Source organism: Drosophila mojavensis, unplaced genomic scaffold (assembly GCF_018153725.1).
Source record: "Drosophila mojavensis isolate 15081-1352.22 unplaced genomic scaffold, ASM1815372v1 contig_16, whole genome shotgun sequence".
Taxonomy (NCBI): Eukaryota; Metazoa; Arthropoda; class Insecta; order Diptera; family Drosophilidae; genus Drosophila; species Drosophila mojavensis.
Window position 1 is genome coordinate 9,775,016 of NW_025318693.1, and position 14,204 is coordinate 9,789,219.

The 14,204-nt window shown below is 48.2% G+C and overlaps 3 protein-coding genes across 3 annotated transcripts; 1 reads left to right on the top strand and 2 right to left on the bottom strand.

Moving 5' to 3' along the window:
• Positions 1-984: 984 nt before the first annotated feature.
• Positions 985-10,126, bottom strand: LOC6572853. Its single transcript, XM_032733619.2, has 7 exons — positions 9,149-10,126; positions 6,509-7,444; positions 5,627-6,441; positions 3,461-5,543; positions 2,998-3,137; positions 1,883-2,931; positions 985-1,825 (listed from the first exon to the last, which is right to left on the bottom strand). The coding sequence occupies exons 2-7, from the start codon at positions 7,265-7,267 to the stop codon at positions 1,047-1,049; spliced, it is 5,625 nt and encodes a 1,874-aa protein (XP_032589510.1). The 5' UTR covers positions 7,268-7,444; positions 9,149-10,126; the 3' UTR covers positions 985-1,046.
• A 66-nt stretch (positions 10,127-10,192) lies between these two features.
• LOC6572851 (cleavage stimulation factor subunit 2) lies at positions 10,193-11,702 on the top strand. The gene is made up of 2 exons (XM_001998921.3): positions 10,193-10,429; positions 10,486-11,702. The coding sequence occupies exons 1-2, from the start codon at positions 10,293-10,295 to the stop codon at positions 11,633-11,635; spliced, it is 1,287 nt and encodes a 428-aa protein (XP_001998957.1). The 5' UTR covers positions 10,193-10,292; the 3' UTR covers positions 11,636-11,702.
• On the bottom strand, positions 11,637-14,130 carry LOC6572850 (cleavage and polyadenylation specificity factor 73). The gene is made up of 5 exons (XM_001998920.4): positions 13,963-14,130; positions 13,744-13,905; positions 12,391-13,682; positions 11,882-12,324; positions 11,637-11,815 (listed from the first exon to the last, which is right to left on the bottom strand). The coding sequence occupies exons 1-5, from the start codon at positions 14,034-14,036 to the stop codon at positions 11,726-11,728; spliced, it is 2,061 nt and encodes a 686-aa protein (XP_001998956.1). The 5' UTR covers positions 14,037-14,130; the 3' UTR covers positions 11,637-11,725.
• Between the last annotated feature and the right edge of the window lie 74 nt (positions 14,131-14,204).

Genomic DNA, 14,204 nt, shown 5'->3' on the forward strand with positions numbered 1-14,204 from the left:
CAATATGACAGTTGTGTTCGTTTACTTTCGATCGCTGGTAGACAGTTTGTCTCTTCAGTTTAAAAAATACGTAAATTATATAACAATTTCTAAACCGGTCGCTTGCAATTTTGTATAATGTCCTATATTATATGTAGGTGTAGGTGTAGGTATTGGTATTGGTGTGTGCATGTGTGTTTTTGTGGCTTAGAATGTGCTCAAGTTTGGAAAACTCAAAAGTATAACGACCCATACATAAATGTATATATGTCGTTATATAATTAAACCAATTGCAACTAACTTAAATTAACTAGATTTGTGTTGCCATTTACAAACGCATTAGACATTAAAAAATATATATATATGTGTGTATCTACATAGAGATAAGTAACTACAAATGATTACAAAGAAATGTTATCAAACTAAAGTTGAGATGTTTTAAGACTACGGCGTAAAAATAAATGATAATAATAATGAATATTGCACTGAACTAGGCATGTCATTTCACTAATTGTAAATATGATTACAATCGAACAAAAATTAAAGCGATTTCATTTTGAAATAATTGTGTTTAAAACTAGCTCTTGTTTTTAGGTGCAGTATATGAGTGTCTGTGTGGGTGTGGGTGAGTGTATGTGTGCGTGTGTGAGTGGGTTGACAGTTGAAGTGTTGCCTAGGAAGCGAAAAGTGGAGCGAAAGGGGTTAACACATTCACATTTAGCTAAGTTTCTTAAACCACATTCAAATGTACGATTAGTAAAATGTTATTATATTATGATAAATTGATTTCATGTTTTGTTTTTGTTGTTTATCAAGAATTGGCATTCGCATATGTAAACTATATAGATGTATTTATGTGTATGTTTATATATGTATATAGTTCAATAGGTAATACTAGTTTGTTTTTCTTGTAATTAACCACAGACACAGACACACAAGACACGCACACACTCTCACACTCACACTCATACACATACACACAGAGAAGAGCCATGAACAGCTATCTAATTAATGAATTAAACTTTAGTTTAGAGTAGTCAATTAGTTGGTTGGTTAGTATATATCATTTAAACCTCCACGGTGAATGGATCCCGTGAATGATGTATCTTCAGATGCTTATTGTGATTGGTCTTTGTCGTCGAGCTTTTGCCACAGATGGTGCAGTGGAACGGACGCTCGCCTGTGTGGATGCGTCGATGCTCAATCAGATAATAATGCCGATGGAAAGACTTGTCGCACTGGTCGCAGGTGAACTTCTTATTGCCGTGATGCTCCCGCCGATGCCGCATATAGTTGTACTTGCGTATGAACTTGCAGCCGCAGTACTCGCACGTGTACGGCTTGATCTGCTTGTGGGCGTTCATGTGATTCTTGAAGTCCAGCTCGCGCACGAATGCCTTGGGGCAGTACTCGCACTTGAACGGCTTGGCTGTGCGATTCGCATGCACCCACGAATGTATTTTGAGATTCCATTTGGTGGAGAAGCTCTTGTTGCAAATGGCGCAATCGTATTGCGGATCTGTCGAGTGCGTCGCCATATGCGCCTTGATCGAGGTCTTGGCAAAGATCTGCTTGCACATGGGACACTCCATGGGCTCAGCGTAGTCAAACTTATCCGAATGAGCCAGTCGAATGTGCCGGCGCAGCGAATTGGCGTGCACAAAACGATCGCAGCAATAGGGGCAGCACTTGGGCTTCAAGTCGTGCGTCTCCTTGTGCCACAGGAAGCGCGCCTTAGACGGCAACACCTCGCCGCAGTGGCACACATACTCCTTCTTGCGCACCAGGATCTTGGTGTGACGCTTGCGATGTTGTGTTAGGTTCGAATACCGCTTAAACTTTTTACCTACAATTACAAAAAACGATTACTTTGCATGCCTGTGACTGCTATTCCACTACTTACCGCATATCTTACACTTGAGCGGTGTCTGGCCCGTGTGCATGCGCATGTGCTCCACCAGAGCGCTGCGCACCACGAACTTCTTATCGCAGATGTAGCAGCCAAACTCCTTCCAGCCCAAGTGACGCTTGAGATGCAGCGAGAAGTTCTTCCAGCGATAGAATTTCTTGCCACAGGTGAAACACTCGGCCGGATGCTCAGTCAGATGAGCATCGTACAGCTTGACAGAGGGGAAGTCGGTGCGGCACACGTAGCATAGGAATATGGATTTCTCCATGGCCTTTTGCTCCAGTTCGCTGAGATTATTGCGCTCCTGGCCCAGCTTGGACTCGTTGTACGCGATGAGCATGCGATATAGAGCAGCCAGTTTGGCCGCTGGTGTAGTCATCGCCAGCGGCGGTATGGCCGGCTTCTCGTCCAGGTCTGTGACGCCTGCCGGCGGCTTCATATCCGGCTCGCGACCATTCTCATCCCTGCCATTGAGCAAGCCGGAGTCCTTAACGTCCGGCAGCTCGGAATGGCCCAGCAGTTGCTCGGAGGCATCCTGCTTATCGTGGCAGTGCTCCTGCTTAATCTTAATAATGCCATCCTTGGAATCCTCATGCATAATGTCGGCATTGCTGTGCCCCGCTGCTTGCAGCAATTGGTGCTGCTGTTGTTGTCCCTGCGCCTGTTGCTCCTGCGAGCCCACCAAGGTGCTATTGACCAAAGCCTGCGTGCAGATGAGGCGCCGATTCTGGCGCACATAGTTGTGCTCGCCAATCATGTGCGCATTGCGCTCCTTCAGCTTCTCGAAGATGGCCACACAGTGCGGGCACTTGTAGATCTTGCGACGCGGCGGCTTCCGCTGCGCCAGGGCTGCAGCTACAGCCTCCGCTTCAGCAGCTGCACGCGATGTCGAGGCTATTGGTGGACCAGCCAACAATGCCGACGACGACGAGGAAGTGGTGGGCTGTGCATCGAGCAAATGATTGTTTCTAGTCGAGCCCGGCGAGACATCCAGCTGACCCGCCGTATGCGCATACTCCGCAGCAACAGCGTTGAAATCAAAACTGGAATGCGGGCGAAGCAAAATTTGAAATATATAAGAATATGCTCAGGAATAGCCAAATACTAACCGCTTTTGCTCACGCTCCGGCTGCTGCTGGCCACTGAGATCCTGCGCCGGATAGTAATCTTGGCGCCAATCGGCCAGCTGCTGATTGTAGCCATCCGCAAACTGGTTCCTAAAGTATCGCTGTGACAAGTCGCCGTACATCTGAAATGAATGACAGTTGATGAACTATATAAATGAAATGATGTGACTTAAAAACCAAATGCGACTTTTGGATCCCGAAATAAAAATTAGGAAAAGTTTCTAATGATTGACGTGAGAGTCTATGGACTAGAGAGATACCTAATCTCATATATATAAATAAATGCCAATAAATAAATAATCTGGACAAATAATACAATCAAAAGCTTCTTGGCTCTAGATTCGTCAATATATTTGCAGGATTGCTGATAGATAAGGTGTATATATAGATGAACTGTATATGATTCTGATCATTTAAATAAATACAATATGAATATATTGGTTACCGATTGACTCCATGAGTTCTCAATGTCACAGTTGCTCTCCTGCTCGGAGATTTCACCCTTTGCGGGCATTTTCTCATCGGTGCGTATGTTCAGACCCAGGCCACCCACCAAGCTGCTCTCGGTGGCGGCGGCCGCAAAGGACGAGGATGTGGTGGATGCAGAAGCCGAGGGCAAGTGGCTGCTGCTATTGCTTAACTGCTCCCGCTTGCAGGCATCCAGATCCAAGTACTTAGCCTCGCTCACATCGCTGTCCACGGCTGCCACGCTGCAGCACTCCACAGCCGCAAGTGCGGCAATGAAGTTGCTAGACTGCTCCACATTGGAGCTGTGGGAAGTGCTGGGCTGTGGCTGTGGCTGTGGCTGCGACTGCGACTGCGACTGTGGCTGATACCATGAGGCCATTGTGGATTGCTGTTTGCCCACGCGAAACGTGGCATTCATGGAGCAATCCTGATCCAGGACTGAGGAGTTGCTGGAGGAGGAGGCTAGCGTGGCGGCATTGGTGGCCTCGCTCGAGCCGTGTTGCGGATGCTGCAGCACCTGCTGCTGCTGCTGCTGTTGCAAGCCAAATGGTGCAAAGGTTGAGGCAGTGGTTGCTGCTGCTGCCGTCGTCGTTGTTGCTGCTGTCACAGTTGGGGTTCCATGCTGATGGTACAGGAAATTGAAATCTGTAAAGGAGGACGGCTGCTGCGAAAGCTGTACGGCTTGCTGCGCTGCCGGCTGCTGCTGCGATTGATGTGACTGCTGCTGCTGCTGCTGCAGCTGATCGTGCTGCGAGTCGGAGGCATAGGAAGACGAGGAGGATATTACGATTTCATCCACCTCTAGATTGTTATCTGGCAGAATGTACTCGTCGCCCGGCTTAGCTGGCTTCGGCACACTGCTGCTGCCGCTGGCAAAGACGGAGCCCGCCGACGCAAAGCTTGCCGCGTTCACCACGAACGTGGTCTGGTTGCTGTTGCCCGCCGGCGGCTGCTGCTTCGAGTTGGCAAACTCGAGCAGCACGCGCGCATCGTCGTCGTTGACTGCCGAGTGCTTCCGCGCCTGCTGAGCGGCGTAGCTATTGGTCAAATGCTTCTCCAATATGCTGCCACTGCTGGAGACATGCTCCCCAGCCTCGCTCTTGATCTGCAACGGCTCTGCGGATGCCTTCGATGATATGCTGAGCGGTTCGGCGCTGTTGCTGCTGCTGGCGCCGCTGCCGCTGCTGCTGCTGGCAGCGCTGTTATCAGTCTTTTTGGTCGTTGCCGACGCCGACGCCGTCCCTGTGGCCTTTGGCTTGATGACTAACTTCTTGGGTCCGCGATGCTGCGCTGGCGCCGAAAAGCGTTGCGGCAGCAGTACCGTCGGCTCCACCTCCACCTTCATGGGCGGCGGCTGCGTGAGATCGTCGTTGGCCCCATTTGCAGTGGTAGCGGCGCTGCTGGTGCTGGCCATTCGGATGACGCTCGTGGTGCCATGGCCACTGTTGCTGCTGCTGCCACTGGCATGCTCCAGGCTATGCTTCTGCTCCATGGCCTGCAGGTCATCCCTGACGGTATCGTAGTCATCCATGGGCTCCTCCTTCTCCACCTTGACCAAGGGTATGGGCGCCACAGCGGCAAACGGACGCGTGGCACTAATTCGACTGGAAGCCACAATGTTGCCCACAAGATCCAGATACTCGTTCATGTTGAGCGGCACATCGCTGAGCACGGTCACACGATTCTTTTTCGACTTGTTCGAGTTGGTGCTGCAGGACGCGGCAGCCGCTGCTCCACTGCTCGTCGAGGGCGCCGTAGATAGTGGACCAGGTGCGGGCGACGCAGCCTGTGGGACATGCGATTGCTGAGTCTGCTGTTGTTGCTGCTCCTGCTGATGCTCGCTCTCGGCGCAGCTGCTGCCTATGCTCATGAAGTCATCCTCATCATCCGGCTGATGCTTGTTGACCCTTTTGTGCTTCCGTCCATTTGCCTTTGCTTTGCGTGACTTTTTCGTTGTGGTCTTGTGTGAAGCTCTACTACGGCTATCCTCGTGCTCATCGTCGCCATCCTCTACATGATCCTCCAGCTTCAGGTGGTCCTCAGCATCGCTGTTGGCCCAACTAAACAGAAGAATTTTATGTTTTAATAAGAAGAAGAATATTGACTGTGATAAGCATATTAAAAATCACTATCAGGGCCTTACCCCTTGTCGTCCTCCTCCTCGTCTTCCTCTTCGTCGTCTTCGTCATCGTCGTGTATGTGCAGTACGCTGGGCGGCGACTGATAGATGCGCTCAATCACCGAGAATTCGCCGTCCTCCTTCTCCACGCACTCGACAATGTGCTTGGGAGTTTCTTGGACAATGAAGTCGCCGTTCTCCCGCTCCAAGTAGTGAGCCACTGGCGACTCGGCGTAACGCAGAACAGACGCACTGGACGAGGCGGGAGAGGCGCAGGCAGCTTGCGCCGCAGCATTCAGCAGCGCACCGAATGGGGAATTGGTTGCCTGACGACTGCTGCTAGCGCGTCCAACGGCAATGGAGGACATCAAGGCAGAGGAGGAGCTAGCAGCCACGCAGCTAGCCACGGCATAATTGCTGCTGCTGCTGCCGCTGCTGCTGCTGCTACTACTGCTGCTGCCGGCTGCTGCAAGGGACTGTTGATGCTGTGGCGGATATTGCAGTCTTAATGAGGCAGTCGACAATGCTGACGGAATCGTGAGCTGTGGCGGTGGCGGTGGCGGTGGATTGAGGAAGATTTCCGTGTGGAGTTTACTATGCTTGCCACTCGGTGGTGCAAGGTTAATGTTATGTTGCAAGGTTATATGTTGCTGTTGTGGCTGCTGCTGCTGTTGTTGTTGTTGCTGCTGCTGCTGCTGTTGTTGTTGTTGTTGCTGCTGCTGCTGATGCTGTTGCTGTTTGTTTTGGTTATGCTGAGATCTAATTTGACTGATGGCGGCGCCATAGGCGGGCGGTGGCTTCTGATGTGATTGTGTTGCTGTTGTCTGCTGCGCAAAGAGCTGCAAGAGAGGATTGCATATTTTTAATTGATATACAAGATGTATGGAAAGCTATTGAGACACTCACCTGCAGAGGTGGCGGCGGTGGCAGCGCTGCTGCATAGGTATACTTCAGGGCCGGCTGCTGCTGTTGCTGAAGGTGGGCAAAGTGGGCAGCCTGCTGCTGTGAGGCCAGATACTGATGCTGCTGCTGCTGCGGCTGTTGTTGCTGGTGTGGCGCCTGTGGTATGACCAGCGTGGTGGCACCACGTGCAAAGCTGTGCACCGCAGCTGGTGCCGTTGGCGTCTGCTGGGATTGCTGTTCATAGCGATATTCGGAATAGATGGCGGTCACGCTGCTTGTGGTGGGTGTGTTTGATGTGTTGGCTGGCGCCTCAGTCGTGGGTGGCGCGTTTTTTACTGCCTTTATCGGTGGATTGCTCAATTTGTTATTGTTGTTATTGTTGCCGCAGCTGCTATTGCTGATGCTGTTGCTGCTGCTGCTGCTGGGCAACGCAGCTTTGGCTGTTGTTGATTTAGTTGCTGCCGCTGCAGCTGCAGCTGTTGCTGGTGGTGCTGGTGGAGGTGGTGGTGGTGGTGAAGATGCTGGTACAACTGGTTTGACATCAACCGCATTCGTGGCTGACAATGAGGTGGAGCTCGTGGCGCCATCGCCTGAGAGCAAAGCTGCTGCCAGGGCGCTGCCCATGCCATTGTTGTTCACAATGGTCATTTGCACCAGCGCCTTGATGACCTGTTCCTTGGGATGTGTCTCCAGATGATCGGAGAGATTCATGCCCGCATGCAGGTACAAGGTGCACACGGGACACTGCACACTGTCCACCATGATGATGATTGGGCTGCTAACGCTGGTTAATCAAGCTCGTACGGTTGCAGCTACTGCACGCGACCTCTTACGTTCTCTCACTCTCTGTCTCGCTCAATATCAATTTAGAGTCATAAAACTGTGACTTTTGGTGCTGTTGTTCGTGTGGCGGCCATTTTGCTCAATCCTTGAGCGGCGCTGCAAGTGAAGAGAATAAAAATAACAAAATTGTACGTGATGTAGACGTGTGTATATACGATACATATATTTATGCGAAGCTCGATAATAATTGCCGTAAGCTGACACTGATATCAAACTGATATGGCAACAGCAAAGAATGCAAACCCCGGATCGTTGCCACATAATCTGCGAAAACGTGCATTATTTATTTGCTCAGAGCAAAAGCTCTGGCTATGGGAAATTCAAGTGTGTCGTCTCTCTCACAAATACCAATTGAGGCAGCGACTAAGCAAAGGACGTGAATCGTGAATCGAAATCAGAAACAACAAATAAACATAAATATGCGTATGTATCGTAGTGCTTATTATGCAGCTACACATATGAAGATGAGCGAGTGTGTGCGTGTGCAACGGGAACGGGAAACGGAGACAACAACAGCATCGGTTAAAGCTTCGTCCGGCTGTGAACTGCTTGCTATGGAGGAAGAAGAGTGCCGAGTGCAAATGGAATGGAATGGAATGCCCAGTTGTGCCAACAGCAGCAACAACAACAGCAACTTTTGGAACAGCTTTTTCTGTGCATTCAACTTGTGAGGACGATGAGCACACGGCAACATCGCGATAATGACGAGTTATTTGCTGGGCATGAGCAATAAATGCAATGAATCAGCGAATACTGTGACTTTTCAATACAGAACACACTAAACATCAGTGACTGTGATTTTCAAATGATTTATGCCAGCGATTCAGATCAATAATTTAAGAAAATAATGCATGCAAAACTTACTTTAATTTTATATACAAATAACTGATTTCAATAATATGATCAAATACTTTATTTTTCAAGCGTTTCAAATGGCTTCAAAAATATTTGCTATGCGCGATTGGCATTTTCGTTATCAATATTATTGGTATAACTCGATATGTGTAAACATTTGCATTCCAATGCATTGTCGCACCTTAACAGCAATAGAAAGGAAGTTTATTTTGTATCTTGAAGCCCTTCTTTTATGCAAGAATTCCAGCTGAGTAAGAAAACAGCTGCTCACCATAATCAACAGAAATGATTCTCTAATTATCTATCATGCTTTGCAAAGCAGAAAAGCACTTTCCTTGTGCTTAATCTATTTATCGACAAAATCTAGCTAAGCAATGCTTTCAAGTTAATAGTATTTATGGGATATTTGTTTAAATGTACCGTAATTACCCACTATGATCTAAATGCCCACTAAGAATATCGATATTCGTTACAAGTACTCAATCGTACTGTTAGTACACACACACTTACACTTACTCTAGAGCTGCTTTGTTGTTGTTAAGCACTGGCAATGCCGCTGGAAATGGTCAACTTTTTGCGTAGTTTTTTGTTTTTTTTTCGTGCACATGCACAATGTGTAATTTTTTGTTTGATTTATTTTATCTAAATATTGTTGTTGTATGTATTTGTCGTATATGGGCACTACACGTATAAGGGTTGTGCTGGGGCTGCACAAAAATAAAAACAGCAGCAATGTCTACGTCTGTTGCTATTGATTTTTCCTTCGAGCGAAGCTTACAATGCAAAGCGATGAACAAGTCGCACAAAAATCAAAAGTGCGTGAGCGAGCACATACACATACATACAAACATCGATACCTCTTCTCCAATGAGTACATACATTTACATTACAAAACTAAAAAGAACTCATGTGAAGAGTGCAATTGCCACCTTCTTCTTTACCTACCTTCTCGCTTCTACTGCTACTGCTGCAGCGGTGTGTGTGTGTTAGTATGATCTTGCTCAGGACAGCTAACTGCGGGCTATGCCGAGCTCTGATTGCGTTTCGTATTCTGATGCGTTGATTTTCCACATACGCACAAAGCACTACCGTTTGCTATTCTTGCCCACACACACACGCACACACACACATGCACAACAAGGTAGACACAATTTCCGAGTATTTCCGCTTTGTGTTTCTTTAATTTTCTCTGCTCTCTTTTGAATTCATTCAAGGAGAGAAGTCCACACACACACACACTGACAACAATGTTTTATGAGCACTAATTGTAAATGAATTGTAATTGCATTTGTATGGGATATGTGTTCAATAAAAACTTTTATATACAGGCGGCGTCAATATCGATCGTACTATGTGTGTGTGTGTGTTTGTTGAAGGCAAGGGCAAGATTTCTCCAATAAACATGCGGGGGTATGGAACAGAGCGTAGTATCCTTGATGGGGCACCTGCAGCTGTTATTATATATGTATGTATGTATTTTGTATGTGTATATAATTGCTGCGTTGTGGTTTGGGAGCTCCTTGGTCTTGGTCTGGTCGTCGCCTCTTCGCCTCGTTCAATGACACAGAAATCTTTCTTCTCGTCTTTTGCTTTGTGCGCTCCTTCTTCAATATACAACTGAGCTTTTATATACATATATGCTGTGAATGCGAGTGCGAGTGCGAGGCCATTGCTGCGTTTATCTTCATGTGTGTGTGCGTGTGTGTGCTACACACAAAGTAAATTTTCAATCACGTTTTTCATGCACTTGGTATAGATTTTCTTTCGGGCATTTATGCTAAACGGATGCACGCCTTTATTAGCCACAACTTGGTGATATTTTTAGTGATTTAAATTCACTTTGCACTATTAAATAGCCGTCATTTCGATTTCACCTTGCGACAAATGAAAAATTACAACACCAGGCGTTAGAGTGCTGTAAAACTTATGGTTTCAGCGTTTCAGTGTTTGCCAACACTAAACTGTGCTGAGCAACTCTGTGTGGCTGCATCATTGGGAATTTTTTTAGCCGACTGTTCGCATTCGCATTCAGAATAATTAATAACAATTCATAATATTATTTAGCGAACGTCAAATAAACAATATCAAAATGACCGATAAAGCACAAGAACAGAGTATTATGGATAAATCCATGCGGTCAGTGTTCGTAGGCAACATACCCTACGAAGCTACCGAAGAGAAGCTAAAGGAAATTTTTAGTGAAGTTGGCCCGGTACTTTCGCTTAAGTAAGCCCCAGTGATCTGTAAATCAGAATTTCTTATAAATAAAATTTCCATTACAGACTTGTGTTTGATCGCGAGAGCGGCAAACCCAAAGGGTTTGGCTTCTGCGAGTACAAGGATCAGGAAACAGCACTGAGTGCCATGCGCAATCTCAATGGCTACGAGATTGGTGGGCGCACTTTGCGAGTGGACAATGCGTGTACAGAGAAATCACGCATGGAGATGCAGCAGCTGTTGCAGGGACCACAAGTAGAGAATCCGTATGGCGAACCCTGTGACCCAGACGATGCACCTGAATTGATTACCAAAACAGTTGCCTCCCTGCCGCCGGAGCAGATGTACGAGCTGATGAAGCAAATGAAGCTCTGCATTGTAAGCAATCCCTCAGAAGCACGTCAGATGCTTATGCTGAATCCGCAGCTAGCCTATGCTCTGCTACAGGCCATGGTGGTGATGCGCATTGTTGATCCGCAACAGGCATTGGGTATGCTCTTCAAGGCTAACCAAATGCCTCCCGTTCTGGGTGGCAACCCTCACGCTAATTCGGGCCCCATGCCCATGGGCTCAGCGCCACAGCAACAACCAGCGCCGCAGCAGCAGCCGCCCGTACAGCCAGGGGGTGTTGGTGGTCCTGGACCGATGCAGCCCATGCCTGTGCCCGGGCCGAACTTCAATAATATGCACTCGAATGACATCGATTTGCGCATGGTGCCCGGTGGGCCGGTTAATATGGATCCACGTATGATGGGTCGTAATCTGGACCAGGACATGCGCCAGGTGCCAGGCCCCATGCCCAATCCCGTACCGCCGCCACTTATGGATCCACGCACTCGCGCTCAAATGCAGCCGCAACAACAGCAAGGACCGCCAGCCGCACCCATTCCATACCCAAGCGATCCACGCCAGCGTCCAATGGATCCTCGTTTACGTGGTGCCATGCCACCAGGACCGGTGCAACAGCAGCAGCAGCCGCCTCCACAGGTGCAGCAGACAGTGACGCAGCAGCAGCAATCGGCGGCGCTGCAGCTGCAAAGTCGATTGGGGGCTCATGGCGTGTTGCCATCGGATGCCTCAGACCAGGAGAAGGCCGCACTCATTATGCAGGTGTTGCAGTTATCTGACGATCAGATTGCCCAGCTCCCGCCTGAGCAACGCGCCAGCATTCTGGTGCTCAAGGAGCAAATAGCCAAAACCCGAACTGCACGATAAATAAATAATTTGCGACTTTTATTGTACAACATTTGAATGGAAAACTAATAAAGATTAATCAAGAGGATTCATATCAGTTTTGGAATTGTGTCAGTGAACAGAGACCAAGGTTTGGTGCAGCTTCTGCACGGTGGTATTTAGCATTTGCCGCAGCACCTCATCTTCGGCGCATTGCACAGTCTGTAATTGAAGAGATTTAGAATTTGTAAATATTATAATTATTCCCTTTTGTGAATTAGTTTTTACCAATGTTTCCAGATTGATCTCGGCGTGCTTGCCGCTGACTGTAACCGGCAGCAAGTCACCTTTGAATAGCTTGGGCACACAGCTGTCACCGAAAGTGTCCTGCAGCGTCTCGATGAGGCACTCGCGAAAGCGGGATTCCTCCGATTTGGTTTGCTTGGTGGCACCCTTGATGTTTGTGCCACCCAGCTCGGATTGCATTAGGCAGGCCAGCACGGCATCCGCATAGACATCATTCACATGGGTGGCATGCCATTCCATGATAATAATCTTTTGCTCCACGGTAAGTTCGACACAATTAAAGACGCGCAGCTTGCGATCCGGCTCAATGATCTCCACACACCCAGCGCCAATGCGATCGAGCAGCAGTTGAAGCGTGGCCAGGGAACTGGTCCAGGGTATCGACTGACGCTGGGTGACCACCGACATGCTCATGTCGGTGTACTCTGAAAGAGAAGGGGCGGAGATTGAGTAAGAGCTGCCCACCTGAATTGCTGCTTAATTCTACTTACTGCCCAGATCCGAGGGTGCTAGCAGATGGTACTTGAAATCGCGCTTCACCAGCACGCCGGAGAGCTTGCTGCCCACCTCTGGCTTCTTCGCTGCCAGATGACCCATCACCTTAGCTGTCTTCTCGCCACGGAAATAGAGATCTACAGCGTGAGTGTTGCGGGGATTGTAGAACTTGATGTCCGTGCTGGCATCTGCTTCATATTCACGCTGCAGCGCCAGCTTCAAACGCGACATCTCATTCTGTTCCCCATGGACGAGCACCACATGGTTGGGTCTTAGCATGCGAATAAACTCGCTTGTCTGCTGGTAATCTGTATGCGCCGAGAAGGATATGTAGTCGACGGACATGTTGAGCGGCAGCTTCTGACCAGACAGGGTAGTGATCTCCTCTGGCTCGGATAAAATGGTCTTGGCCAAAGTGCCTTCCACACAGTAACCGGCAATGATGACGCCATTCTTGGGATCTGTGCACCAGCTCTCGAAGAGCTCCCGCGACAGGCCCGACTGCATCATACCCGGCGACGCCATGATCACACATGGCCCAATATCATCAAAGTGATCGATGCCCTTCAAATTCGAAATGTGACGAAAGACGAATGGATTGTTCACAGCGATCTGACGGCGAATACGATCGTTCATGGCATTGATATAGGTCTGATAGACGGCCATGCACTTCTTGGCCAGCGAGGAGGCATAGTAGATGGGTATTTCGTGCAGATCCGGATTCTGTGACCAGAACTCATCCAATATCAGCAGCAGCTCCTGAGCACGGCCCAAGGCGAAGACCGGAATGAGACAGCGTCCGCCCTGCATTACGATTTTCTGCACCAGCGATGTGAAACGACTTTCGCGATCCTCGCGCTTCTCGTGTATGTGTGTGCCATAGGTTGACTCTGTGATCAGCACATCTGGTTTTTTGGGCGGCACCTCGGCGGCCATCAAATGGCGATCCTCTTGACGCGAAAAGTCGCCCGTATAAAGGATTTTAATGCCAGCGATCTCTATCATAAACATTGCAGCGCCCAGCACATGGCCAGCGTTGTAAGCGCAGAAGCGGACACCCATCACATCCCGTTCCTCGTGAAAATTGATTGTCTCGATTTTCTCCATGGATGCCTCCAGATCAGCTTCCGTGTAAAGCATCTGCTCGGTTGATATATTGCTGATTTTAATGTAATCTGAGAGCATCCAGCGATAAATGGCTTTGGTGGCATGTGTCATAAAGCAGCGACCGCGAAAGCTTGTCTTCATAAGGAACCATGGCAGAGCACCGCAGTGATCCAGGTGGAAGCTAACAATCAAATTAAAATATATTTAAAATGCAATTAAAATTTGAATGTTTTAATACGCACTGTGATATGAATAACAAGTCAATTTCATCAGCTTCTATCAAATCCACATAGGGCAGGGCATCCATGCCAGACAGTCCCGGGTGTATGCCACAGTCCAACATTATTTTCTTGCCCTTGAACTCCAGCATGATGCAGGAGCGTCCCACTTCTTGGCCAGCTCCACTGGAAGAGGGAAAAATTCACATCACTCTTCATTTAAGAAAGTTGCTGGCTACTTACAGCGGCTTGATTTGTAATAGATCACTCTCTTCATCTGGCACTCGTGTGTCATTATTTGATTGGGCTTGCGCCATTCTGTTATACTTTATTAAATTAAAGTTTAATGCTTTCGACGTTTGCCGGCAACAAAAACGCGTTCAATTAATTCACATATGATGTCTGCAATAATCGATTAATAATTATCGATTGCCATTAAAGAAATAAAAAAATACTGTCTCTTTGTTTTAAAATACATATGTATA